The 26,646-nt window shown below is 40.9% G+C and overlaps 1 protein-coding gene across 1 annotated transcript in view; it reads right to left on the bottom strand.

Annotated features, from left to right (window-relative positions):
• Positions 1 to 5,841: 5,841 nt before the first annotated feature.
• The window catches only part of LOC115016897 (ephrin-A5-like), a 75,231-nt gene continuing 54,426 nt past the window's right edge, over positions 5,842 to 26,646 (bottom strand). The window contains exons 2-5 of the mRNA XM_029444982.1: positions 18,513 to 18,805; positions 11,483 to 11,548; positions 11,273 to 11,353; positions 5,842 to 10,317 (exon numbers count right to left, since the gene is read on the bottom strand). Of these exons, the coding sequence (XP_029300842.1) occupies positions 10,193 to 10,317; positions 11,273 to 11,353; positions 11,483 to 11,548; positions 18,513 to 18,805 (565 nt within the window). The 3' untranslated portion in view covers positions 5,842 to 10,192. The remainder of the gene's footprint in view (positions 10,318 to 11,272; positions 11,354 to 11,482; positions 11,549 to 18,512; positions 18,806 to 26,646) is intronic.

Raw genomic sequence — 26,646 nt, forward strand, 5'->3', positions numbered from 1 at the left:
TGGATTTATCGTTCGTAATCTTACAGTAAGAGTTTTAACACAAGAAAAATCCCACAGTCTTAAACAGTCTTGATTGGATCCTCCAGTAAGCAGCAGGCAACATGATTATATGTTTACTTCTTTACACTGTGTTGCTAAATGTTTGCTGACAGCTCACCCAACACACAGATGAGGTCACTAGATTAGTGAAAGAGAACAGGAAGTGGAAGTGTCTGACAGATATGTTTCCCTCAGACCCCAAACACAGATAACAGGAGACTGGTTATTAGTGGGAAGGCCAGGTTCAAATATTCCCACAATCCAACATCTGTCAACATAAAACACGTGCGGGAGGTAGCCTCAATAATGGAAACAGCTCAGGGTAAAAGGACCAGTTATACATGCAGTCTATAATTATAAATATAATTTTTAGAGTTTCCATAACAACAGGAGACAAGAGCTCAACAAAGTCAAAACATTGTATACATATATATATATATATATATATATATATATATATATATATATATATATATATATATGTATATATATGTGTATGTATATATATATATATATATATGTATGTGTATGTATATGTGTATGTATGTATGTATGTATGTATATATATATATGTATGTATGTATGTATGTATGTATGTATGTATGTATGTATGTATGTATGTATGTATGTATGTATGTATGTATATATATATGTATATATGTATGTATATATATATATGTGTATATATATTTGTAGCTTGCATCTTTTATTTTTTAATGTTGTTTTTAAACTTGTTACTGGTAGTGGCTGACGCAGCGTTAGTGGTTCTGAAACATACAATAATATCTAGTAGGATTTTTTTGTAGATAGTGGAAAGAACTCCAGGGTCCGGTTTTCATCCAAAAACTGCACTCTACCATTTTGTCTGTCAAATTGTTCACTGTGCTCATACAAACTTCACTCTGCGCTGAAGTTTTCAGATTTATTTGCCTGCATTTGCATATGAAACAGCGATTCGCTTTCAAATTTGTGACGTACTAAATCTAGTTTGAATCTCAGATTTTAGGGAAGTGCACAGTCATCTCCCCCTTTAGTAGAGGAATGTGAACACCCCTCTCTAGTGACAAACTTTGCACAGATACAAGTCAGTATCCTCAAGGTCAGACATATTAGGTAGACATAAACATTTCTGAGAGGAGGGGATCTTTACAATACTAGAGGGATTGTTCTTTTTTTATGTTTTCACTTTACATTAACTCAAACTAAAGAACAGAAGTTTGTGTTCTTATTCATATGCATACGTTTGTTTTTCCCTGCACTTTTGTACATTGGAAAGGCACGTTTTAAACCCCCTAACTAATCGTTTCTAGGCAAAACTTGTGTTTAGTGTAGCTTGAAAGCTACATGTGGTGGTTAACTGCTAATAGGCATGCAACCAAACACTTCCAGTGCAGAACTGATTAAAGTCCTTTAGAATGAAGTGCTAACATTATTTCTTCTTTCCCACTGCATAGTAGGTGTACAGCTCATAATGCTTGCTTTTTCAAATCTCCATTGAAAAAAGTAAAGTTAGTTTTAAACAGGGTCCTAGTGTTGTGCTATTTTGTTTGTAAATCTTTATTTTATTCATTTTTATCTGACAGCCCGCATAGGTCAACATTTCCGTCAATGTGCAGTGATAGTCTGACGATGAAGTGTCAGTTTAAGAAATAGAAATACTGAACAGAAAGACGCTGAAACAAAGGGTCTAAGTGCTTCATCAAATCCTGTCTCCTAGAAACAACGTTTATTTGCATCTACTTAGCTGCAGCAAATGTAATGCTGGCCTGAATACATTTGAACACAATGAGGACATATTGTTGCTGAACATATCTGGCTGTTGATACTAAACGTATCAGTAGAGTTTCAGAATCTCTCCAGGTAGACATTTTCGTAGGCGTCTTCGTGTAAATGACCCTTCTTCTTCAGCCTTAGATGTTTGTTTTTTCAAGGTTTTACGCCAGCCACATGGAATCGTCATCAACACACCCACTCGCTCGCAGTGAAAGTCCCGGACAATGATCAACTCTTTTCACACATGCGCTCAATCTGACATTACACAGATTCAGTACTAGGGAGCTGCAGGGTGAAGTCCATTTTATGTCTGATCCCAATGATTGGGTTGCATTGCATGTGTGAAAGGGGCTTTGGTGAAAGACCTTTGTCTTGCTTTACTCATGAAGAGGTCCGTCGTGACTTTAGACATGAGACAAGATGTGTCTATAAACATTCAACCGACCCCGCGATCTTTCCCTAACTCTAACCACGAACTCTAATCACAGTACTTCTGTTGCCTAAACCTAAGCACACAGGAGACTCAGGATGCGAAAATAAGTGTAGTGTTTCATTCACTCAAAAATAAGCTGCCTGTAAGCTTGATCCAACCAGCGGTTAGGTTTGTCTGCACAACAAAGTTGGGAGAGCAATTTACTGTAGTAACTTTAATGTCCTTTGCCGGAGACAAGATTGTCCCAGGATATCATTTTAGTGGGGAAATACTTAACAGTCAATCTTATTTTATTGCCTAGAAACAGTCAAAAAAAAGAAAACATTTAAACCCTGTCTCCTTCAAATTACATTTATATGCTTCTAATTTGTATAGCCAGAGAAAGAATAATTGCTGCCTGAATTATGTTCTGTGGCGATGTATTGTTGGAGGGCAGGAAGTAAAAACATTTATTCACTGCGCAGGGTTTGTTTTGAGGTGGTTGGGTTGTGGACATACAGAGCAGGAGCTTGACAGCAGAGTCTGGGGTTGGCATTTTGAGTGCTGCTCGTGGTTAAATAAATATTTGTTTCGATTAAATATTAGTTAATATTTCAGTCTCTCAACATCACTTGGGACTTTTCTTTATTAAACCAAGACCATGATCTTTTCCTAATCTTAACCAAGTGCTGCGAGTGACTTAACATAACCACACAGTTTAATAAGAATGTAGTAACTATGTGGTCATCAAATATTTTACTCATACATTCAGTATCAACATTTTGCGACTTCCCAGATGCGATAATTAACACTTCCATAATATATTGATCACAATGGAGTCTGTGCAGTAGAATGTTGTTTGCTAAATGTATTTGCTCTGCCAGTTAGTAGTGTAGAAATGTCATTTCTAGTAGTCAGGGTTGTAGAACCATATCAAGTGCCAATACAGTTAGATGATTTCAGCAGGTTCTTTGTATCCCTGTGACGTCACCCATTGGTTTGTGAACCCCGGTTTTTAATCCTTAAATTGTATGTTTTGTCCGTTATTTATTTGCAACCAGAAGTGCCATGGAAGGTGCAGCAAAGTACGACCAAACGCAAAATAAATTGTTAATGAAAGTTCAAAATAATTAGTGTAATCGCACCATGATTTGGATCTGCTCCAAAATGTAATAAATTGCTCCTTGGATAACCCTTCCACCAAGTAGGCCAGTAGTTCTTTCCCTAATCCTGCTGACAGAATAACAAACCGAGTGGAAAACATGACATCCTTGGTGGATGTAATTATATTGCTCAATGGTACTTTTTTGGTTCATAAAGAAATTGAAGTGGTCCTTTGTGCTTGCACTAAGGACTCTCTAACCACTAAGGCCTCTCTACTGTAAACCACTGTTATAGTGACTGAGCGTGAACTGCAGTGTGTCCTTCAGTTAGCCCCTCTTCACCACAGGGCCGTCTGAGAATAGACATGGCCTCCTCAGGACCACGATGGAGTCTGGCGGTGAACTTGGGTGACACCAGCGGTTATGGAAGCGAAGAACATATCACTGGAGGACTGTGGCCAGCAGCATCTCTTTACATCGCTGGATGTTGTTTTCCCTTATTGTTCACAGTGGAACTCTTTACTCCATGTTCTTGACAGAGCAGAGACCTGACTGCTGGATCATCAAAATATCCAACCTCAGAGTGGCCCTACCTTTACGCAAATGCTGTGACTGGAGTACCATTTAAAGATTTTACCTTTTACCATTGAGGAAAAGTGTCTTTGTTTCTACCTTTCTGCCCATTTGAGTCATCACTCTTTTAAATCAAGTCTGAACACTTTTCTGTTTGCTGCTGCCTTTTATTAAATCAAATAATTATCCATTTCTTTTATTCTTGCATTTTATACCTGTCTTGTTAAGAAAATGTCTTCTATTATTTGGCTTTTCAATGACTGTTAATGTTTCTTGTATTTAAATGTCCTTTCATAATGTGTTTCTTTTGTATTTTGTCGCGATGCTTTTGATGTTTTGTGTTGTCTTGATGCTGAAATGTGCTACACAAAATAAACTTGCCTTGAGTTTTCACGTGACAGTGAAACTTTTTTTTCACAATCAGTACTTTCACTTTTGATACTCGGGTGCAGTTTTAGGCTTACACTTATTTTCTTTTACCGGTACTTAAGTAAAATTTCCAATGCAGAACTTCTACTTGATATTGGGGACTTTCACAGTGCGGTGTGGCTTGTATTTAAAGGGACAGCATTCAATTTACACAAGATGATGAACTTACTGATTGCTACTCAGTCTTCTGTAGATATGTAGGAGCCACACAATAACCCTCAGGATGTCACAGGGTAGTCGCCTGAGTATTTTCGCAGAAAGTCTGAATGAATGGGGGGCGTAAGGTTTGGAAGAATTTTTCAAATTCAATCTAACTTGAATCCATTTTTTAGCATCATTTTATCATTCTGTCTCATGTGACGAGTACCTGACGGTGGAAAGCATTTCTTCCCCCACTTAGAGTTCATGACTCCAAACCATTTCCACCAGCAGCACACTTTGATTCACACACCCCAGCTGCACCTGCATGACAGTTGATAAAACAGGTTGTCACACCGGACCAAAGAACAGCATGTTCTTGACCTTCTCCTGGAAATTCCCCATTGTGTGTATTACAACACAGGCTGAATGTCATGAGGAAGTCTTAAAGTTTCTGCAGCAGGTTTGTTGAAAGAGACCGAGGGAGGAAGAGGAAGACAGAAAGGGAGGAATCGAAGCCCACATCAGGAGAGGCAGAGCGAAGAGGAGCAAAAGAGTGTGAGACAGAGTTTTCTTGGCAGCGCTCTCTGAAGTGCTGCACATTCCCGCAAGATTAATTGAAGCTGTTTCCTTTTTGTTTTTTCACTGTGAATTACCGCCAGATTATAGAGAAACAGCTGTTTCACCCACTTCCCCCGGACTCTGCCTGTGTGATTATGCATCGAGTGACAACCAAGACAAACACCCAGCGCTCTCTCGAGCTGCTCCAAAGAAGCCTTCACGCCTTCTTCATGTTCATCGCATTTCACAAACTGTCGCTCATTTGCATTACGATTAATAAAACACATCAGACACGATAATTACAACGACAAAGAAATATTTATTAAATCCTTTTTTTTAGTTGTTTGTTTTAGTTAGTCATAGCTGCTCCAACATGTATATTTACAAAGAAATGGCCTTAAGGTAGAAAATTGTAGTGAGGGATTGAGCAGGAAACATACATTAGAATAATTCTGATGAGTACAGGAGAGGATGGGGCTTATAGGCACGAGTTACAGTTACTACTATGTTAAAAGAAATGTGCACTTTTGTGGCACATCCACGTCTAGTTTGGGAAAAGAAACAGTTGTGGCTCATAACAACACATTAAGTAATAAATGCTAATGTCATTATGTAATTACACTCGCATGTTGTAATAATCTGCCGCAGGTTGTAATAAACGGCTTGTACACAATATGTAATACATTTCCCTCCAGTTTGTAATAAATGATTACATATTGCAGTGGTTATTACAAAATGCGGGAGATGCTTTTTTGTTTTTCTGGAAAATGTAATAATACATGCATTATGTAATAAACAACCCAAATGAATGTCTTAATTCATAATATTTTTTTTATAACATTACAACAATATTTATTTTATGCATTCAAGCAGGATTCATACCGACTCAAAATGAATTTCAAAAGATACAGGCAAGGCAGGGTCATGTGCATGCGAACGGAAAGCAAGTATATCTCCGGCCTTGGCCTTCATAAATATCTTGAAATAACCATTGCACTATGTATTGTATTACATATTGCGTTCAAGCTGTTTATTACAAAATGCAGCATATTGTTACAAAATGCGGGTGTTGTTACATAATGACGTGAAATGAATTACATTTTGTCGAGTTATTACATAATGTGTTACATGGCTAAAGTAAAAAAAACCTTCCCAATGCTAGATGCACTGACAAAAGCACACATCCTTTTTTTTTTTAAGATACAGAGGATGAAAAACAGATGCTGCAAACCAGGGACACAGTGGGATTAGCTTCAGGCTACATGGCACCAAAACCAGGTGAAGAAGAAGTCCTTAGATCACATTACTCGCCCTCCTTTTAGCACAGTTTGCTCAATAGAACACGGAACATCAAAATTTGAGGTGGATAACAGACTTCCTCTCAAACAAACAAACACATTGAACTTTCTACGCCAATAAAAGCCAATCGGGTCTCCTGAGTCCTGCGACGCAGCGATCTAAACCACAGCTTGTCTCGGCAACAGCTGGAGGTGAAGATTATCGAAAGACCACAAGTAGACACAAAGAACATCCTGCACCTTTTAAAGACACTTCTGTTGCAACAATACAATGAACAAGAGGGATTTGTGGAGGGAAAAGAGATATTCTAGCTCTTAGAAAACATATCTGTTCTTTCTTCAGACCCATTGATCCATGATCGTAACCCGACCACACTGCATGATATGTGCCATGTTCGTAAAACACATTTACAGAGAGAAGGTGTAATGTTGATCCTGTTTTTTTTTGTTTCATATAAAAGACATATAAAATGAAACGAAGCATTTTTTTTATATCAAACATTGAATATTTTTTTCTTGCTAAGAACATTAATGTGCCCTTCAAAAGTGGTGTGAAAAAAGAGAACGTATCTAACACTGTATGTTACAACAGACTAATTGTTGGATACACAGTATCCACAAAACTAACTGATTGGTTTTCTCATCGTGGCGTGGCTCGAGGCAATGATACAGTTACAGTTGACTCTTAACGTTGGACTAAAACGCATGGAGGCTGGTGGGTGTGAGGAGGAAATACTTTTTTAAATGTGGTAATTTGTGCCCTTAAATAAAAAAAGATTTTCTCCCAAAACTGAGTAATTCTTACACTCAAAATACTTTAATTTCCTTAAATGAATAATTCCTCCAAATCATAAACTTGTGAGCCAAAATGTCCTCAAACTGAAAGCATTGTGTTTAATCCCCCTCAGTTCTTTTCTCCCCGCCACCATCAGCTCAGATGTAATGACGTTTTGATTTCGATGTCACTGAGACACGTGAATGTTCTTTAGGTTTTTGTCTGTGAAACAGAATAGAGAAAACCAAATGAAGCAATCTGAGATTATTTATACAGAGGCATATCTCAGCCTTGATATCGATATCATTATTGTTCTCGTAAAAGTGTAACTGAGAGATGTATTCTCCTATTACTTTTTATTGTAATTGTAATTGTATTCTACTGATATGACTGTAATTATTAATGTATTACTATAATCACGAGCATTCTCAATATGACAATTTTAATGATAGTCTGAGATTTATTTTTCTTCCCTAAGAGCGGTCCTAACAGTCCATCGCACCGTCTCAGTGAGCAGGTACTACAGGTCTTTTTCAGAGGTAGAACTACACTGCAGCAGGGAGTCAATGTGTAGGGTATCACTGCTGCTGAGAGTGACAGGGGGAACATAGGGGTTGGGCAATCGTCTGTATTTTCACATCGTCATATTGTCATTATCAGAGGTCGCAGATATTCGATGGCTTCAGGCGACAGTCGGGGTCTAACGTTCTATGTGATCGCTCATTTTAAATGTCAATACAGCCGATCTCACAGCTGCTGTCATTAATCAGACATCATAGCGATGAAATAATAGCAGGTTGGTAAAGACTGCTGGTCGAGATGTAGCATTTATGAGCCGTGATCAAATTTCCCAACTTCTGACGTCTCACAGCAGAAACAGAAAAATGTGTAATTGAGAACAATAATGCTGTAAATTTGGCTGCATTCAAACACAGTATCTGTGATCACATATGATCACTTCTCTCAGTTACAAACACGATAAAGTAGCTTATGTATACGTGTTCAGACAAAGTCCGTAACAAATGAAATGCATGAAGTCAACCGTCGATAAGATTACAGGCATTTATATACATTCAAAAGTGAATTAGACGCTTCAGAGACGCGAGCCAGTCGGGAAAACAGGTCCATCGCTTAAAAAAAAAGGCGCGGTCACGTGGACCTTGGACGTTGGTGCACAGAGCAAAGCTTTGGTAAGCAGGCATACGGAGAATGAAGATGTGGAGTTTTATACGATTGCACAGCGCACTTGTCAGGCTTGGCAGATTGAAAAAGGATCACAAACGTGTAGCTTTAAATTAAGGAGCAGAGTGACCTGCGTTGAGTAAAAGGGAGCATGTCTGTCAGAGACATGAAACGTCTCCTGTAAATGCAGATTTTAGATTCTATTTTAACAATCGGAAGGGTAAAAAACTGTTGGGGATCTTCAATCGTCGAATGTTGAGCTGAGCTTTGAGGTAAATATATCTAGTCCCTGCTGGTAAAACATGACTATTGATCTCATTATCAGTACAAAGCTTCACGTGTTGCTCTCCTTCTCTTTCCCCTCTCAGGTTCACCAGCTCAGTTCCGGGACACATGCTGTTTAAATCCATTTCTGCTAGTGGTTGTTTTTTTTTAATTCCAGAAATAACCGCTGAGGGTTCCCCCGGTGTATTTTCCGTACAGACGCCACTTTACACAACATCAAAGAGGGCAAGTGCATCACACACCGCCCCCTGCCCCACACACACTCCACCACCTGCTCTGTAACTCGCTGACTGAAACATCTTGAGTCGAGGGAGTAACCCTCCTGATTTAAAAAACATTTTCTTTTTTTTTTACTTCACATCCTGGACACATCCCTGAACTTTGTGGGACATTTGTCTCTATATACAATAGTTGTGTTACGACAGTGATTCACAAAAGCAATAGTGTAATAGTAAAACTACATTGGTGACATTTTTAATGACAAAATCGAAACACAAATATTCTACGATCTCTACACCCTGATAGCACATCAGACTTTTTTTTTCTTCTTCCTGGACTTTGTTAAAAACAATTAAATCATCAGCGATCAATCCAAACAGATACATAAACTGAAGTGTTTTCGTATGATTGTATCAAAAAAGCTGTGTCATATGAACTAACTTAATGGGTAACTGTATTGTTTTTATTGCCTTTCTACTGTACTTACAGACTAAAACCATAAAAGAAAAAAGCACGAGGACTTCACAATAAATAGGAAAATACATTTTGCCTGGCAAAATACCGTATCCACTTCTACGCTCGTTCAAATAGTTTACTGTACACCCGTGTTGGCTGCTACGATTCAATTAGGTGATTTATTAAAAAACAAAGACATTAATCGATCATTAAATCGGCCCTATCCACAAACTAAAAGAGGAGTGCTGCTTTACATTTTTTAACTCTCAACAAGGGTCAGTGTGAGACGATGCATCCGACTCTATTTAACCCGAGAGGAAGGTGAAGTCATCAAAGTCCCCCCCCCCGTACCCCCGCGCCCTTGGTAACCTTCTCCTAGCAACAACATCCTTCTCGTTTTCTCTTTCGTTGGCCTGTACGTGATGCGCCGCTCCCGGATCTTCTTCAAAAACCTCTTCCACTTTGACGTGAGATATAATCATGTTACATGTCGGGGGTTACGTGATGTTTTCCTGAACACAAAAAAAAAGTAAAAAGTCTGTAAACCTTTGAGGGATCCTGCTGTGCTTCTTTGCCATTCAAGCTGTGTACTGATTGTGTAGTTTGTGTTCTGTGTGTGTATGTGTTTGAAAGCATGTATGTGTGCTTGTCTTTAATATCTGCATACTGTGAGCCGTAGCGAGGAGAACAGGTAAGAGACTACGCCTCTTTAACCTCGGGCGCCTCGATCATCAGCGCCCAGCAGAAAGTCAAGAATCACTCTAGTTGGCAAGTCAAAAAACAACGAAGGCTTCAGTGTCGAAGTCTCTTCCTCTCTCTTTTCACATGGAGAGATTGTCAGTGTTCTTTTTTTTGTAAAAGTGCTCCTTGAGGGGAGGGGTTGCAGGGTAAGGGCGGTCTGTGGTCCAATCAGGACAGTCCATTCCTGGGGGATTCCTCAGCCTGGGCGCTATAAAGACAAGATGGCCGCCAAGAGTATGAGGGCGGAGCTGAGCAGGAGGACTGAAGTCTGGCGCCGGTCAACGGAGTTCACATCCCTTCGAGCCGCCTCTGGTGACTCGTGACCGATGCCGTCTGAAGGGAAACAGATGAAAATGATCATTGATGGTCAGATCAATTCAGCAGAAAGACAGGAAACACAGCCTGCCATACATCTGCAGACTAAAGTTTTGTTACAAAAATGATTCTGATAAAGTAATAATCTTGAAAATGTTCCTTTAAGTAAACGTATGTTAAGTCACTGTCTATCACTGAATGAAGGCACAATGGGGATTGAGCCTATGATGAAAGTGTTTCAATATTTATATCTTTGCAGTATTAGTAACTGGGTTTCTGTGCGAAACAATGCTGTTTTAAGTTACTGCTGATGCAAACCGAACATTTCCTACTGCTGCATATTCACATTAAAAGCATTTTACTGGCTTTTATTATGAAGTAGTCACAGGAAATGCTTTGCGTTTGTCAGTGAGCCTGGCACTGACCGCTATCATACATCCGAATTGTGTCGAGAACAAGACAACGGTGATTTGAGGCATTAGTTTTGAGCGAGGATTATCAGCCACGTGCAGCATTAAATCAGATCATGGTTGCTTACAGAATGATGGAAAAAGACCAATCATTGCCTGACTTCTTAAATAAATCAACATCAGTTTGTTTTGCAGCCCCTAGTTTTCTGGGATCCTGTAGTATTAAACCGTATTTGCTGTTACCACCAGTACATGTGTCGCCAAATCAACCAGGACTGAACTCTTAAGGACTGCCACTTTAAAAGTGACTCTTCTATTACTGTTCAAAGTTCCTGCAGTATGTGCTCTATACTAAATGTCACGCCAGTTCATGAATCATTACGTATTAAATGAAAGGAAAATAAAAGAATATCAACAGACATAACAAAGACACACGCACACACACACACATACACACACACACACACACACACATACACACACACACACACACACACACACATACACACACATAGACACACACGCACACACACACGTATTCTGTACTGTATATTCCCACCAACCTCTTGGTTCTAGGGAGTTCTGACTGTTATCGTCAAAATCGACCCCTTCCTGCACGGTCCCAGACTCTTTCACACAATTGTCTTTAGGAAACAAAGAGGAGAGAGGGTAGATTAGAGAACTGGAACGTCACTTGTCCACAGTCTGATCACAAGCTGGTGCACAACAGAATGGCAAACTGGGCAGAGTAGACTCAACAATCTGCGACTCACTTTGAGGCCTGACAAAGACTTTGAGTCGAAGGCAGCTCCTTCTTCCTTTGTCGTCAGTGATGGAGGCTGTGGAGACATCAGGCAGAGTTAAGCACAAAACACTTTAAACATGTTACACACACATCATAAAATACCTTCCTTGAACAAATCTAGGATTGTGTAATTATGCTTTAAAATGGCAGTTTTCTACTAAACATACAGCATTAAGGAAACAGCGTTAGTGTACAACCCTTTAAATGAAACTGGGGACACAAATCAAACCTCAGCATTGCACCGTATCACCTTTTAGTTCTTTGCATTTAAACATTCAACATTTGAGAATTGTAGCTACTTTTGTTAAATAAAATAAAGGCTCCTTCAAAAAAACATATTTGTAAAAGTAAGGGATAAAAAAAAGTCTTTCAGTATTAACACCGAAAGTCAGATATTGTATTGACACGAGTGTAAAAAAAGACATCCATCCCTACCAACATGTACACTTTTTGTATCCATGGATAATCCAGAATTACAGGTGAAGGACTGAATGCAGCTACTGATGAGATCAGACTACGTCGTATTAGCCTAGTCCATAGTGAAAGACAACAGAAGCAATGTCTTTGACACTTTTCTGGCCTAATATGACAACTCTTAAAGTCTCCTTTCTGTTTAACTACAGTAATGATACATTTCCACTGCATGGCACGGCTCTACTCAACTCCAAAAGTTGTGGATGGTACCTGGTACCACCTCAGTTGAGGTTCCAAGTGAGCTGAGCCGACACTAGAAGGTTAAAACATGACCTGCATCTCGAAAGGCAAAAAATAGGGTTTTGTGGTTCTAGTTTTGCAAACCCACTCAATATTCTCTGTTCACATTTACTTCACAACTTCACCTGAGACCTCTTCACTCTCTAAAACCCACCAACGAACAATTTGACAAGGTCGATTGTTTCTCCATCAGAGCAATTCCACATATAACTCCTTGAAATAGAGTCTGAAGAGCTTTCTCTAACCTTCTGAACTCCCCTCACATCTTGACGTGAAAGTCTTTCTGCTCCATATTTTAGGCTATAAAACAACTCAATGTCAACCTCAGTGTAATTTGGCCAGGGGCGGTCATTTGTGCAGATGAGGGGCATGCCATTACGCCCACCTGCAGAATCCAATTTCCTCTGTTTCCTGATTGTGAAATGCAAAGATTAAAAACTTTTTTTGAGGGGTTTTGCTGTGATTGTTTTGCAGAGCTAACAAAACTAATTAGTTTTCAAGTAGTGCAGGGGACCAAGTCGCCAATAGAGCAGTGAGGGTGTCTCCAGCCTTGACAAATGACTTCAACTGCTGTCTGAACATTTTTAGGTTTTGTCTGACCTTATGTTCATCACACTCTAGACTTTTCCTCATGGGCCTCAATACTCTGACCTCTGTCATTTCCTGCTGCTTGCCAAGTCTCTCAAACTGCCCTTAATCTCACTACACAGACAAACACACGCCCAAACCTGGGTGTGTTTGAATGTGTGTGACTGTGTTGCATATTTATGCGCTCGTGTATGGAGTTGTGGTTGCATCTGGTGCATAGACGTGTCTGTAGTTTGTCCACGGACACTCCTCTGTCCTTCCACCCAGACGCTCCGTGTGATGGATTCTGGCAGTGCGGCAAATTCCTGATAAAACCAAACCATGTCAGTGTTTCCACTGTTGCCAATGACTCTGGCTCTTATTTCAAAAGACGCTTTATCAGAGGCCATGCGGCTGCGAGCGGAGATAAAAATCGTCTTTAAAACTTCACCATGAGAGGAGTATTGGAAGTGAAGCAGCAGAGGGAGGAAATAAACGAGAGATAATCCGTGTCAATCACGCTGCTTCTGTCTGTGTCAGCGGGTATCGAGTAACTTACCTCACACTCACTGTCTCAGTTTCTGTCTCTGAACTCCACTGGCTCAAACCTTTGTCTTTCTTTATGCCTCTCATGCTCCTTCTCTTTCCTTGGCTGCCGTTATCTCGCTTTAACTTTCTTTCACTGCTGTAAAAAGTCTGCTTCTGCACAGAGAAACTATTGTCCCAGGCTCTGATCTAAGTCGTTTCATTTATTTTATGAAACTATTTGGATTAGGGCTTCAACTGACATTTATTTTGGCTGTCAAATAACATCTTAATTATTTCTAGATTAAATGATTGTTTAGTCCATAAAATGTCAGAAAGAAGCAAACAAATGTCCGTCACAAGCAAGAGTGGACGTTAGTTTGTCCAACTTATGATCCATAAAACACAAAAAAACTGCAAAGTCTCCCTTTTCAGAGAGTGTTAGAAGTTGTGGCTTGATAAATTACTAAATAGTTGATTAACTTTTTGAATCCATCAATCATGTTAGCACAAATAGAGATCAATTTCCTTTTTGGATGAACATTTCTATTACCCCGTAGCCAACAGCCAGAGAATGTTTTTTTATTTTTAACCACAGTCAATAAATCAGTGAGCAAGAAATATTAAGGTCACCATAGCAACCATACATATGTCTCCCACTACACTGCAATTAACTCACAGCTGAATCAGACTGTCATAAGGCAACATATTGAAATCACAGTTGTCAGAAAAACAAGCTGTTCTCATTATTTCTATGAATAACTTATTGCTCCTTACGCTCAAATACAAGCAGATGTGTAAAATCCTGCCGTGCACCATTAAGTCATAACTGACGAAAACAGAGTTGTATGTGCAGATTCCAGACTTTCCATTACATGCACCAGGCAAATCCGCTGGCCAATCAGCAGTGGACATCCACAGTCTGTGCTGCAAAAAGAGACGTAACGCATTATAACTAACAGTAACCATATCTGCCGTTGACTTTTAGATGTTAGAAAGGCCAACTTTCTGTAAAACACAGCTGCTCTTGTTTTCCCGTGGCAAGTGACCATGCTATAAGCATGATAATGCACCCTGGGGTGTCGGATATCGAGAGACCTCGTCATGCATTATCTCTTATGTGTTATGGACAGCTTGTGTTTGCTTTGATCTGTTTTTTTATATTTATGTGGAGACTGACAGTAGCACATGTTCTTTAACACATTTGTGCCCGCAATTCAAATGTTTTATTTTCGTTGGCTGGAAATCTGAAGAAATTTTCAAAATCCATCAAACCATTTCATTATCATACTATATTTAGTATTTGGGCACATGGTAGTACTGTTTTCTTTCTATATATTTCATTATATTTGAGGGAAAAAACAGTAGTCCAATGTGTCCAAAGACGTAATGTCGTATTATAAGAAATGTGCTGCATCTCAGGAGCTACAAGGATGATAAACAAGTATTTAGTATCTACAGAATGAACTCATAAAAAGTTCAATATCAAAGATATTTGTTAACCTTTTTTCCATCTAATTTTCTAAAAATCCTGTCTTTGACTATTGATTAAAGTTTGATTTTTTTTTTAATCTAAAAATGTCAAAGATGTTCAGTTATATACTTGCCAAAAGTAAGTTTGTATCAGATTCCAAGAGTTAAACGCAACACATGTTGAGGTCTTTGGGCACAAATGCGTTAAAGTGTGTTTAATTCCAATTATTTGTTTAGGTAAATGGTCATTTTCCTTTACGATTATTTGGGATTATTTGTCAGGTAACACCTCAAAATGAGATGTTTTTTTGATCTGAGGAAGATCCTTCATCCTCCAAAATGTTGTCTTATCTGTAATAACACAAAGTTATAGTTGCAGCTTTGAACACTTTGCAGAACCTTTTTTTCTTTCTATCTCTGCTTTCCTCACTCTGATCCTTAATCTTTCTCTGACATTGTGTCACAATGTCTTTCTCTCATCTCACTTTCTCACCCTCTTTCTCCCCCCATCCCTTCCCAATTTCAGACACACACACAATTACCCAACTGTCTCTCTCCCTTTCTCTCATGTCTGCTGCTGAGGTCAGAGTCTGGCTTTTCTATCCTCGAGCAACACAGCCGTGCTTCAGCGGGACTGTAACTCCAGCTCTGCCTGCAACTCTAGACCCAGCGTCAGTCAGGTCATCCCGCCGCCCGCATCACCATGACGACGGTAAACCTCCCGGTCACACGTTCAGAAAAAATGTTGCACGTTCGCTCATGTGTTGCAGGACTCGTAGGTCACGATCACACATTGGGGACTGGCAGCACATAATCACAGATCACTAAACCGGCTGGGACGCTTGTGGAAGGCCAGGCTTTTGTGTGACTGCGAGAAGAATTAGACGGATCCTGATTAAAATACTGCCGGATCAGATGTTTTTCCTGTGATGATCGGTTTATCTTGGGGAACAAAGCCCTTTGTCTTTGCTTCAGCCTTGAGAAGCTAAAGGGGAACTGCCGGGCCACTGTGCTGCCGGGGTTCATATCATTATCGATGTAGATCTGCACTGGCTGTACGGAGCGGAGCCCGGGCGTTTGAAGCACGAGGGCTTTACAGGGAGACAGTCATCTCTCTCACACAGGGAGAGCCAGACTCTCAACTGTCTCCTCTGAAAATTGGATTTCTATCCCCTGAGATTAGGATCAGGCTTTCCCCGCTCTACTAAGGCTCTATTAGAAAAACATGCCGCCCTCTGAGGCCACGAGAAGCTCAGGGCGCAGACCTCATCGTCATCTCGGTGACCTTTGACCTTCTAGGACCAGCCGCAATACTGATCCCACACCAGGGTGGCTTTCCTCCGGGTGTTTGTCTGTCTGCCAGACGGGCAGGCCCTGAGCCAACTGCAGGTGTCATCTATTTGACGTGACCCCACCCTCTCTTCCCCCCTTGCCTGGGGCCAATGATGATCACCACTGAGGAGGACAAAGGAGTGTCTGTCTTCACTGAGACATGCAGACATGTAACGCCCTTCAATGTGTCATTTACATGCCCACTTGACAGATTCCCAAACCATATTACACAACACTGGTATTGGCTAAAAGGTATTGTCAAGCTTTGTTTCAGCAAGAAACAGTCAACATGTGATTTCACACTTTACTGTAACACAACCAGCATTTCTTGATGTTGATGATGCTTCTGGGAAAAAAAAACAAGGATCCATCTGGAATAGTGTGTTTTTCATGTGTGACAGCGATACTTATTTTCTCACTGATGCCAATATAAGCTTCAAGGCTCCAAGAAAGACTTATTAGGAAAGTATTTGAGCAAAAAAAAGTTGTTACACTATTAGCAATCAAAAAAAGAACGACCAAGAAAATACATTGCAGAGACAATGTTAGTCTTTCATGGACATGAAACTCAAAATCTAAGCAAAAATAGTTTTCTTTGATGTAGTTGAAGCCTGTAGTTTTTGGTACAAAAGATTTAATCACCAAGCCTAACATTTGCTAACAGTGTGCTAAAGCTAAGGAACACATTAATGGATGTCATAAAGGAAACTTTCGAATGGGAATTTATGTTATTATAAGCCGCACTTCTTTCCTACGACACAACTCTTTTCAATGTGTAGACATAAATGGTCATTCTGTGATATGTTGTGACTATAAGGCCTTGGTATTTTCCTGGAGGTCTCTTTGTCTTTTGTTATTTCATTCATGTTCAGATCCCATGTTCTCAGAGGGAAATTAAGTGTGTTTAGTGAAGAAGGATCTGATGGATGAATCATAAATCTGAGTCAGAGAGAGGTCCATATGGCCTGAAACAGCTCGAAGCCATATGCACTGTATCTCTCTCTTTCTCTCTCTGGATGATCAATCATCATCAAAAGTACACAAGAGCAGTGACATTGTTTCACATCAACCTGAGCCAACTGAAGACATGTAGCAGAATTGAATCTATGATTTTTGTTATCAACATCCAAGTAATTGCAACAACATCAACAATTCTCTGGCAGACCACAACTTCCCTAAACAATACAGTCACATTTATGCAACAGAGTCAGGAAGACTAGCCAATGTACAAATCCAACAGAGACATGTAGTGAAGGGTAATACATCACAACATAAAATACTGCAACAAAAACACAGCTTTAGATTTAATTTAACTCCCATGACGACACAATGATTGTGAGGATCGTGTAATCCCGGATGCTCGCTTGTAGACCCGTCCTAGAGCAGTGAGATGAAAGCATTGAAAGACGTGAGGAGGAAACATTCTCCAATGGCCGATGTTTTATCATCAACCTCAATACTTAATTAGAACAATTCAAATCTTCCTTGAGATCTTAAACTCAACCGAGCTTCATTACAAACGCCCAGAACTTAATTTTAGCTTCTGGTGGAGGTCGCAAAGTTTCCAAAGACACAATGAAAAATACATCAGTGTATTTCTTTGAATGATTTCAGAGTGTTGGGCAGCTTTCAGAAACACCTGTACTGGGTCTCAAAGCAAGGCTGAAAAGTTACACACTGACAACTTTCTTCAAACTACCCCGGACCAGTCACCTCAGTCTCTTTGGATTTTGTAACTTTATTTGTACTTTGTGTAATGCCAAGGCTGTACTCTCTTTGTATTGAGTTCTTACTACAAAGTTCCTCTGACCAGTGTCCGCTAAATACCAGAAATCTACCATGTAGAGCACTGTGTCTCCTTTAGTCCCTCTCTTCTGTCCCTGCAGGGCACTGACTTCACTTATGAAAACATGACTTCCCAGCTGTTTGTTTTCCCGAGTCTTCTCACGAGGAGGAGAAAGCTGAGCTCAGCCAGTCGGCAACAAAAGACACTTCAGGCGAGACCTCAACAGTAGAGATGTTTTGCTCCCTCTGGCTTGTATTTTGGCTTGGCCATCATCCCAAGGACTTGCAAAACAAAACGCAAACATTGCTGCTGTCTTTTTGCATGATTTCAAAATTAAATTGATATGGATCTTCTGATATAACTCCCAGTGAAAGCTGGGTGTCATTATAAATCTTTCTCTGCTGGTGCTGATACCAAAACAATACTTTTTTACATTTCATTAACAAATGAAGCCAAAGTTGTCAAATAATAAATGTTGTTTAAACACAAGCAGCCGTACAAGAAAAAGGTGTATATTGATTGTCCATACCTACATGGACACATTCTGTCTGTATCAATAATACTCTCTGTAAATAATACAGAGAGGTAAACACATACTCACAGATATAATAATACTCTCTGCCGGGGCGAAACTCAAATCCTAAGGAGAAGGGAGTAAAGAGCTGGAACTTCTCTGAGAACTTCAGCGGTCCGTTGGGCGACAGAGGCCTGTTGCACTCCCAGCGTTTGAAGCCCTTGGCGGTGTGGTCACAGGAGCTGTAGCCGTCGTAGTTCACCATGTACAGGACGTAGCGCTCTGCTCGATCGTCCGAGACCGGGCCAATGTAGTGCGGACAGTAGACGTCTAGGTAGTCGTTGATGCAGACGTCGATGTGGTAATCACCCCGGTAAAACCTTTTAGGAGAGACACACAGAGAAATGTCAATATGTAGTTTGTGCAGAAAAGTCCTTACTTTGGTCACTTAAAGGTACCCTATGGAGTTTCTGACTACTATTAGCGCTATGGAGCAACGTTTTGTTTTTCACACACACAAGCACGTCTGTGACGTGATACACATTCCTCCTAATGGTTTCACACTATTCCACTTATTAACGCAGCAAGAAACACATCAATGTGCTATCAAAACAAAGGGAAGAAAAGCACTGCCAGCAAAGATAAAATGGACGTAAGCAATGATCATGTGTAAGCATGTTTTAAGGAAATAAATGCAGTTTCCTCTGAAGGGCAATGCAATTAAGTTAGCATTTCCACCACAGAAGCATCCGACCACTTGTGCGTACACGACTGGATTTTTATTGGGTTCATAATCTACAGTGTGAGCAATTTTCTGTATGTCAGCCATAATACTAACAGGATTAATCTATAATAAGTGAGGAGATTGTTCTAAATGTTTATTTATGCAACGATAGTTCCCACAATAACATCATACAACATCATGAGATCAACTGATCTTGACCTTTTTTAATCATTTATTTACCCTATGAAAATATGCTGAGCATGCATGCTCTCTGTGCTGCTGCAGCCTGCTTCTTGTTTTGTACCCATCTAACGCCCAGATCCCCTGAAGCAGTGCTTTGCTCACGGGTACATCGACAGCAGCTGCTTAAGTGGGAGGATAGTTACTCATTGATTTGTTTGGGGAGTCTCTCGCCATCACGCTGCTTGATGATGCAACCTCCAAAGAGTTGTGAGTGCTACAAGAGATAATACTTTGGGTATCTTAGCAAGGCCACAGCTGAGGAAGAAGTTCCCTTATGTGAAAGACTGGTTTTGTTTACAGGATCTCATCATGTCAGTCTCAATCATCCTGAACCTCCTGTGAGATTCAAGCGTCTCTGTGATACAGAAACCTCTGAGGACTGACTAGCGTGTGTCGTAAGCCATATATCAATGTTAGTGCTCAGCAATGACTTATGCTGGTGCTGAAATTAAAGTCCCCTAGCGTTACAGGGCTAATCCCCTGGTTAGCATGTACCTTTAGCAGCTTTAAGAGGATCCCTCTGTAGAATGAGATTTTCATTAGCCCGATATGACAGCTTGATGGAGGAGCCCCTTGTGGAATCTCGGAGTCTGGGAAAATGAGGGCTTGTTCTCAAGCCTCGCCTTGAAACAGCCCCAAGATCTTTTTGCCTGGTGTTTACTGTAAACCGAGTGGACTGGAGAAGGGGAGAAAAAAAGTGCAGCGGCGAGATATGCCAGGTATTCATTCCTAGAGAGAGTGATTGGAAACACATATTCCCATAGGCGCTGTATAAGGTTGCATTTGCGAGGCTTTTAGCGGAGACAGATTAGGCTTGGACGGCCGGCCCGCTTGTGTCTCTATAGCTGCTAATGGCCCCGCGGTTCAGTATCACTGACATACTGCGGATGTCTTCAATACTCCACCTCTGTTCATTGACACAGTGAGGTCCACCAGGGGAGACAGGCCGGAGACCGTGTTGGAGCATGCAGCAGGCTGATGATCCGATACGGGGTAAACTTGCTGGAGCACCGCAGGGTTTTTCCCCCCTTACGTTCCACCGGGCCTCGCTGGCCACAGATCAGATACTACGCCTACTCCTGCTTCATGAGTACCAGTCAGCTGATCTGAGGCCAGGTGAGACGGAGGGATGGATTGAGGCGCAGCTGTTACCGCTGACACGTACGCATTGGGGCGGCTTCGGGAGGCATGAGTAGCATAAAGAGAGGTGTGTGCTCGCTGAGGCCTGCTGGGGGGGGGTATCATGTTGTCGTTACACAGATTGTAAATGTGCAGCAGGATTAGTGGCCGTCCTACTGGGTTTGCACGAGCGGATGTGTATGCGTGATAGCGGGTGTGTGGGTGTCTTATGGCATCAGCAGCCATATTCTAATCTTTTTCTCTCTCTAATTATAGTCTGGTCAAACGTGAAACCAAAGCTCTTGTTTTCCCTCCCAGCTTTTTCTTTTTTCCTCTTCTGAGCGCTTTGGCTCCAGGCAGGCACAGCATGGCCTCCCTTGGCCTCTAGTTTCGGAGCCGCTCGCTGATATTTTGACTACCAGGGGTCAACCGGCTCCAGAGTATCATGTCCTCAGCCAGGAGCACTGTGGGGTAGCCTGCTTTGTCCTCCCGTGTCTTTACTAAGCCCTAAATGTTGGTTTCAACCTCACAACTGTCAGTGGCTGTCAATCAAACCTGACCCAGGAGGAACCGTTGAGATTAGTTTGGATTAAGAAGAGTTTGTAACTAAAGCCTTTGTGAGAGAGAGGTGGGAAAATAGTATGTGGAAGTGATGATGAGCCTGTTCAGATCCTTGTATTCAGATACATCCTGACTGTGTCTGACAGCGTTTAGCGCTGGCATCAACACGCATCTCAGAAACAGTCTCCAGTGACCACTCCTGATTGGATTTCACTGCTGCACTCAATAGAAAGATAAACAGGCTTCGGAGCAGAAAAATCTAAACGCTACACCGGCAACTTTCTTTCAGCACGCAAGCTCGTTCACTCTGCATGTTAGAGTTCATTGTAAGTTTCATCATTTAGTTTTATCCATTAAAACTACAATAAATAGTTCCTATACAATGGTTGACATTGACTTCCAGGGATTATCCAGAGAAGTGTGGATGCTTTTTATGAAAACGACTTTTGAATTTGAATTTAAATTGTAATTAAAAGTATTTGAGAGGCACTTGCACCTGTTGCATTATGGTCCTTTTGTAAGAATCATAGTATTTGTTCAATGCAATTGTTTTGCTAAACTGATGCATGCGATGCATTTGTGATTTAACCAATAAAACCACAGCATAACAGTTACATATACTTTCATAATGCAACATACTGTATAAATCACATCGTGTCAGTGAAAGAATATGACATGATGACAACAGCATAGTTAGAAAATGTACTTATGACGCTGACAGCAGAGAGTCTCCACTAATGACATGACCACTTTTTTTAAGTGCAGCTGTTGAAAAGCTTTATTTAGGCCATGCTAGAAAGGCTGTCTGTATCCGGTCCAAACCTTCCTGACACAAAATAATCAAAACCGGCAAATCATGTGACCGTTGTGTTCGTTTAAAGCTATAACAGTTTACTTTTGGCAACTGCATTTTGGCTTCAAAAATCATAGAAGTGGTGTTCGTTTGTTAAGATTATCTTGCTGAATAAAATGTGCATCCTAAACTTTGTTTGTCACCAGTGCGATGATTATTTCCGGGTTGCACTACAAAAATACGGCATCCCTTCAGCATGTAGGAAACATATTGCAGGTGGCAGCCAGAGACTAAGAAGTGTATGTGGGTTTTAACGTGAAAAAACCCCAATACAAATATTCCTCTGCCACCTGTGGGTGGGAGTTTTAGCTATGGTTGAGGGTGACATGTGTAGAAGCAGTGCATCCCTGTCTGCCTGCAAATGTAGTTTGGGTTATCAGTTTCTCATTCTTGTCTTGGAAGCATATTTATTTTCCCTATCCATTTATGATCACTTCACCAGAGTTGGCAGTTCTGAAGAAGGTCAAATGTGGCCAAACATATGCAGCAGAGAGACATCCTAAATCTTAAATATAGACTGTGGGTGTTTGTTACAAAAGACGATAAAATGCACAGTGAGAGTAGAGATGATCCAGATGTTTGCCACATGAAGGCTATAAGGAGTTTTGTTTGACTGGCAGGAATGACATATTAATAAGACACAGGGTCATAAGCACACAGCAGGACTCAAGATGTGGTGAATATTCATCTCCCGATGTCTTCTGGTTTTGTCTTTTGAGGACCACAGACTTTCTCATGCTGATCTCTACCCTGATCTATACATCTGTATCCACCCCCCCCCCCCCCCCCCCCACCCACACACACACACCTGCCGTTGGCTGGACTGAAGCGTGAGAAACGTTCATTCATTCCCAATCTTCAGCATCAGAGTTTATTCAATTTCATTACGAGCAAGATTTATTCATCAGTATTTCTAAACGGCTTTGTTGTTACAGGCTGTTTAGTGAGTCATTAAGCCTTCACAGGCAATTTCAACAGTTGTGTTTTCCTTTTGTCGTTGTTCTGAGCAGCAGGACGCACTGAAGGCTGATCGATGGTTCGGGGGTTTTGATAGCAGGAAGAACGCTCAGACCAAAAAACGAGAGCACGCTTCAGCAGTTCTGGGTCAGTTACAAATGTCTCATAATGAGCCGTTAACAAAATAAAAGCACCTAAATCCTGAATCCATTTGTCGTGGGGATTAATGATCCCTGATTGGCTGAATTACTCACGGCCAGTTGGAGGGGCTTATCAATGAATCAGTAACTGGAGCTCTTAACAAAGCACACATCTACGGATAATCCCTCTTTTCAGTGAGCTCCCCTCCCCTCCCCTTGTTTACTTTCTTTATCCCCTTCTGTTGTGTTATTGTCACTCTGTGGCCTGGCACAGGTAAGGTATAGGCAGAGCCAGTATAGGGAGAAACACACAAAGTGAAAAAAGACAACTAATGGGAAGGAGAGAAAAGAGGAGAGAAGTGGGAGTAAATAGAGAGAAGGGGAGAATGAATAAGACAAGAGGGTGTAAGAAAGTAAAAGGCAGTGAAAGGAGGGAAGTAGAGGAAAGGAGCTGGACGCAAGGCTCAAAGTGTCCCTCAGAATCTCCCCCTAAAATCTTCTAACATGTGGGTAATCAACAAGTGCTAAGACACTCTGCATAACTAAAACATTCGTATGACAACTTTGTCTCTATTTGCATATATTTAATACCATATTACAAAAGTCTTTCCAGGAAACTTTAATTAAATTCTGGTTTACACATTCTGAATTCTTTATGTATACATTTTTTATTTTGTTGGCAGAGACAGAAATTAACAAACTCCTGCAAACTATTATTACTAATCATTTTCTGCTAGACATAAATTGGGTACTGGGTCATTTACATTTTTTCAATTATGCTGTTGCTATTAAAGCCAAATCTCTGCCAATAGTTAGGTAAGTTAATAAAAACAAAAGTAAACTTCTAGGAGAAAAAATAACAGTTCTCGGAGCCAAAGTGAGGAGAGAGAACGAGAAGAAGACGAGCAGAAAGAAGAGAATAGAAGTACGGGGGAGGAAGAAGAGCAGAACACGACAGTAGAGGATGAGTAAAAGCAAGAAAGCTGAGGAACAAAGAGAAGGAAATAGAAGTCATGAAAAAGCAGAACGTGGTGATGTGTACGGGAGGAGGAGAGGAGCAACAAGTAAAATGAGGAAGAAGAGGGGCCTGAGGGAAAGGAAGCATGTAGCTGATAAGATGGTAGAAGAAAGTAGAAAGGAGGGGAGGAAAAGAGATAAGAGGAATGAGGAGTAGAAGAGGGGAAAGATGGAGGAAAGAGAAGAGTGGAGGAATAGAGAAGCAGGGGAAGAGAAGAACAGACAAAACAAGGAGCGAGAAGAGAAAACAAAAGAGGAGCGGAGGACGGGAGAAAAGAAGACTGTAGACCAGAGAGGAGAGAAGTGAGAAAAGTAGCAAAAAAGAGACGGAAGAAGAGGAATGCAGACAAAACAAGAGGGCAGAGGAAAGTAAAAGGGAGGAGACGATAAAGCCCTCCTGTTGTTTTCCTTATGAACACAGTTGGGTCAGACAAGGGGCAGCTTCCCAGGGTTATTCCACAAAGAGGGAAAAGTGGAGATGCTTTCAGCTCACAGAAACACCCAAAGCTCCCGTATTAACACACACACACACACACACTTATAAAGTCTGCACTGAAAGAAAGAAACCACAGACCTCACGCTGCTTCTATACCAAGTCCCTCAATTTACTCTTCCACAAACCCATGTGCACTAACTGAACAACTAAACAAGTGCAGTTCCTAATAACAGCCTCTAGGGGGAACTCTTTATGGGGCTAAATAGGGGTAATAATCAGGCCCAGGTCATGTGACGTGATGTCACCAGATGGGGTCCGTCCATCCCGTTGCCCTCGGGGTTGGGAGGTCTCCATCACCCTCCCTCCACCTGTCCCATCATTCATAGCTTTTCGCCGCTGGGAAGTTAAAGCCATTATTATTTAGTTGGCTAATTACATACACACATCTGTCTGTGGACACACATGTATTTAAACACATAATGTGTCTGCCAGGGGGCTCAGTCCAACGGGCGTTGACAGCAGAGAGATGGGAAAAATGGAGCCTGTAAAGTATAGACAGTTCTGTTCCTGTGATTCTTTCAGCTGGGAACAGAACCAGGGGAGGTGAATAATTGACATCAGATTGGAAACACATTGCTGCTTGTGGGAAGGCACCTCGGATAGTTAAAAACTAAAACAGAGGCTGGAGAGAGAGGAAGCAGAGACAGGAAGAATGAGAGCCGACGTCTCTTGTTTATGATCCTGGTGGTCCTGACTGTGCCAATCGCTAACTCGTCCTTCAGTGCAGCTGCAGCCGCGCTGTGTGCCAGGCCGAGTGAGTCCATGCAGACAGAGAATGTGTTATGTACAGCTTCATGTATATTCTAATCTCTTGCAAATTAGGCCCTGTTGTCTTCGTGCCTTGTGTGCCAGTACTCGCTGTGAGACAAACTGGAAGCTGACAAAGCAATACTTTTTTTTTAAAATAGAGTACTTCAAGAAATATAACAATATTCTTCTATTAAACACTTTTCTCCATTAAAAAAAAAAATACTAAACGTTCTCAAATTTTGTAAAAACAAGCACTCAAAGTAAGGCTTTAATTTGTGGGTCCCTAATTTAGTTTCTCAGCATGCTTCCTGGAGAAAAACAATGTAATTTAATTGCATTGTTAAAGACAATAGGAAGAAGAAGAAAAGCCCCGTGTAAAGAAATACTGCAGAGAATCAGTGTTGCAAAACGTTTGGGGACTATATTAAATTGTACATTGACCAAATGTTTACATGTTTGCACATCCAGCTGACCAAAACTGAATAACACTGGATGCAGTTGAGTACTAAATGAGTCTCCTGGTCTTTCACTTTAAATGACTTCAATGCTCAGACCTAAAGTGGAAGGAAACACGTGCAAACACCCAAAGAGTCCTTGCACAAACGTACTTGCTTTACCACTATACAATATATGAGAAGTTGATTCCCACTTTGCTAATACTGTCAGCTCACCATTGTGTCTATTTCCACAAAAACATGGCAGGCAATCAGAACGAGAGAGAGGCCCTTTAAGATGAATATTTTGGACGTGTTACAGACTGAGTGCGACAAAAGATTCTCCCTCTGTCTGACATGAATGAGGCAGGTTAATTACTGACGACGCTATTCTGGTGTCAAAAAGGTCAAAGCAGCAACAGCAGCATGGGGTTAGTGTCAGTCAACACACACACACACACACACACACACACACACACACACACACACACACACACACACACATACACACAGCAAGGCTCCGTCATTCATTCATTGTAAAACCCCAAGAGGCTGACAGAGCGAGTCATAAACCCCCTCCGTGCCAAAGATGGCTACTGCTCAGGTTGCCATGACGGCAGTTTACAACAACACATGTTCAGGATCACTTGACATCACTTTTAACACTTTAGCCTCATTTTCCACTGTGGGTAGTCCGATAGACTTCAACACATGGCTAACATTACGTTTGGTTAGGTTCAGGAAAAGATGATGATTTGGGTTAAAATAAGTGTTTGTTGTAACTTAAAATATGTACACAAGTTCATTAAGCACGTTACGTATGTTATCATTTTCGTACGTAAATTCCACACGCAATAAGTTGGTTTCACATGGGACACGAACTGTTGCTTGGAGTTTTATACTACGTCATCTGACCTCCTCCTTTCC

Source organism: Cottoperca gobio, chromosome 12 (assembly GCF_900634415.1).
Source record: "Cottoperca gobio chromosome 12, fCotGob3.1, whole genome shotgun sequence".
Taxonomy (NCBI): Eukaryota; Metazoa; Chordata; class Actinopteri; order Perciformes; family Bovichtidae; genus Cottoperca; species Cottoperca gobio.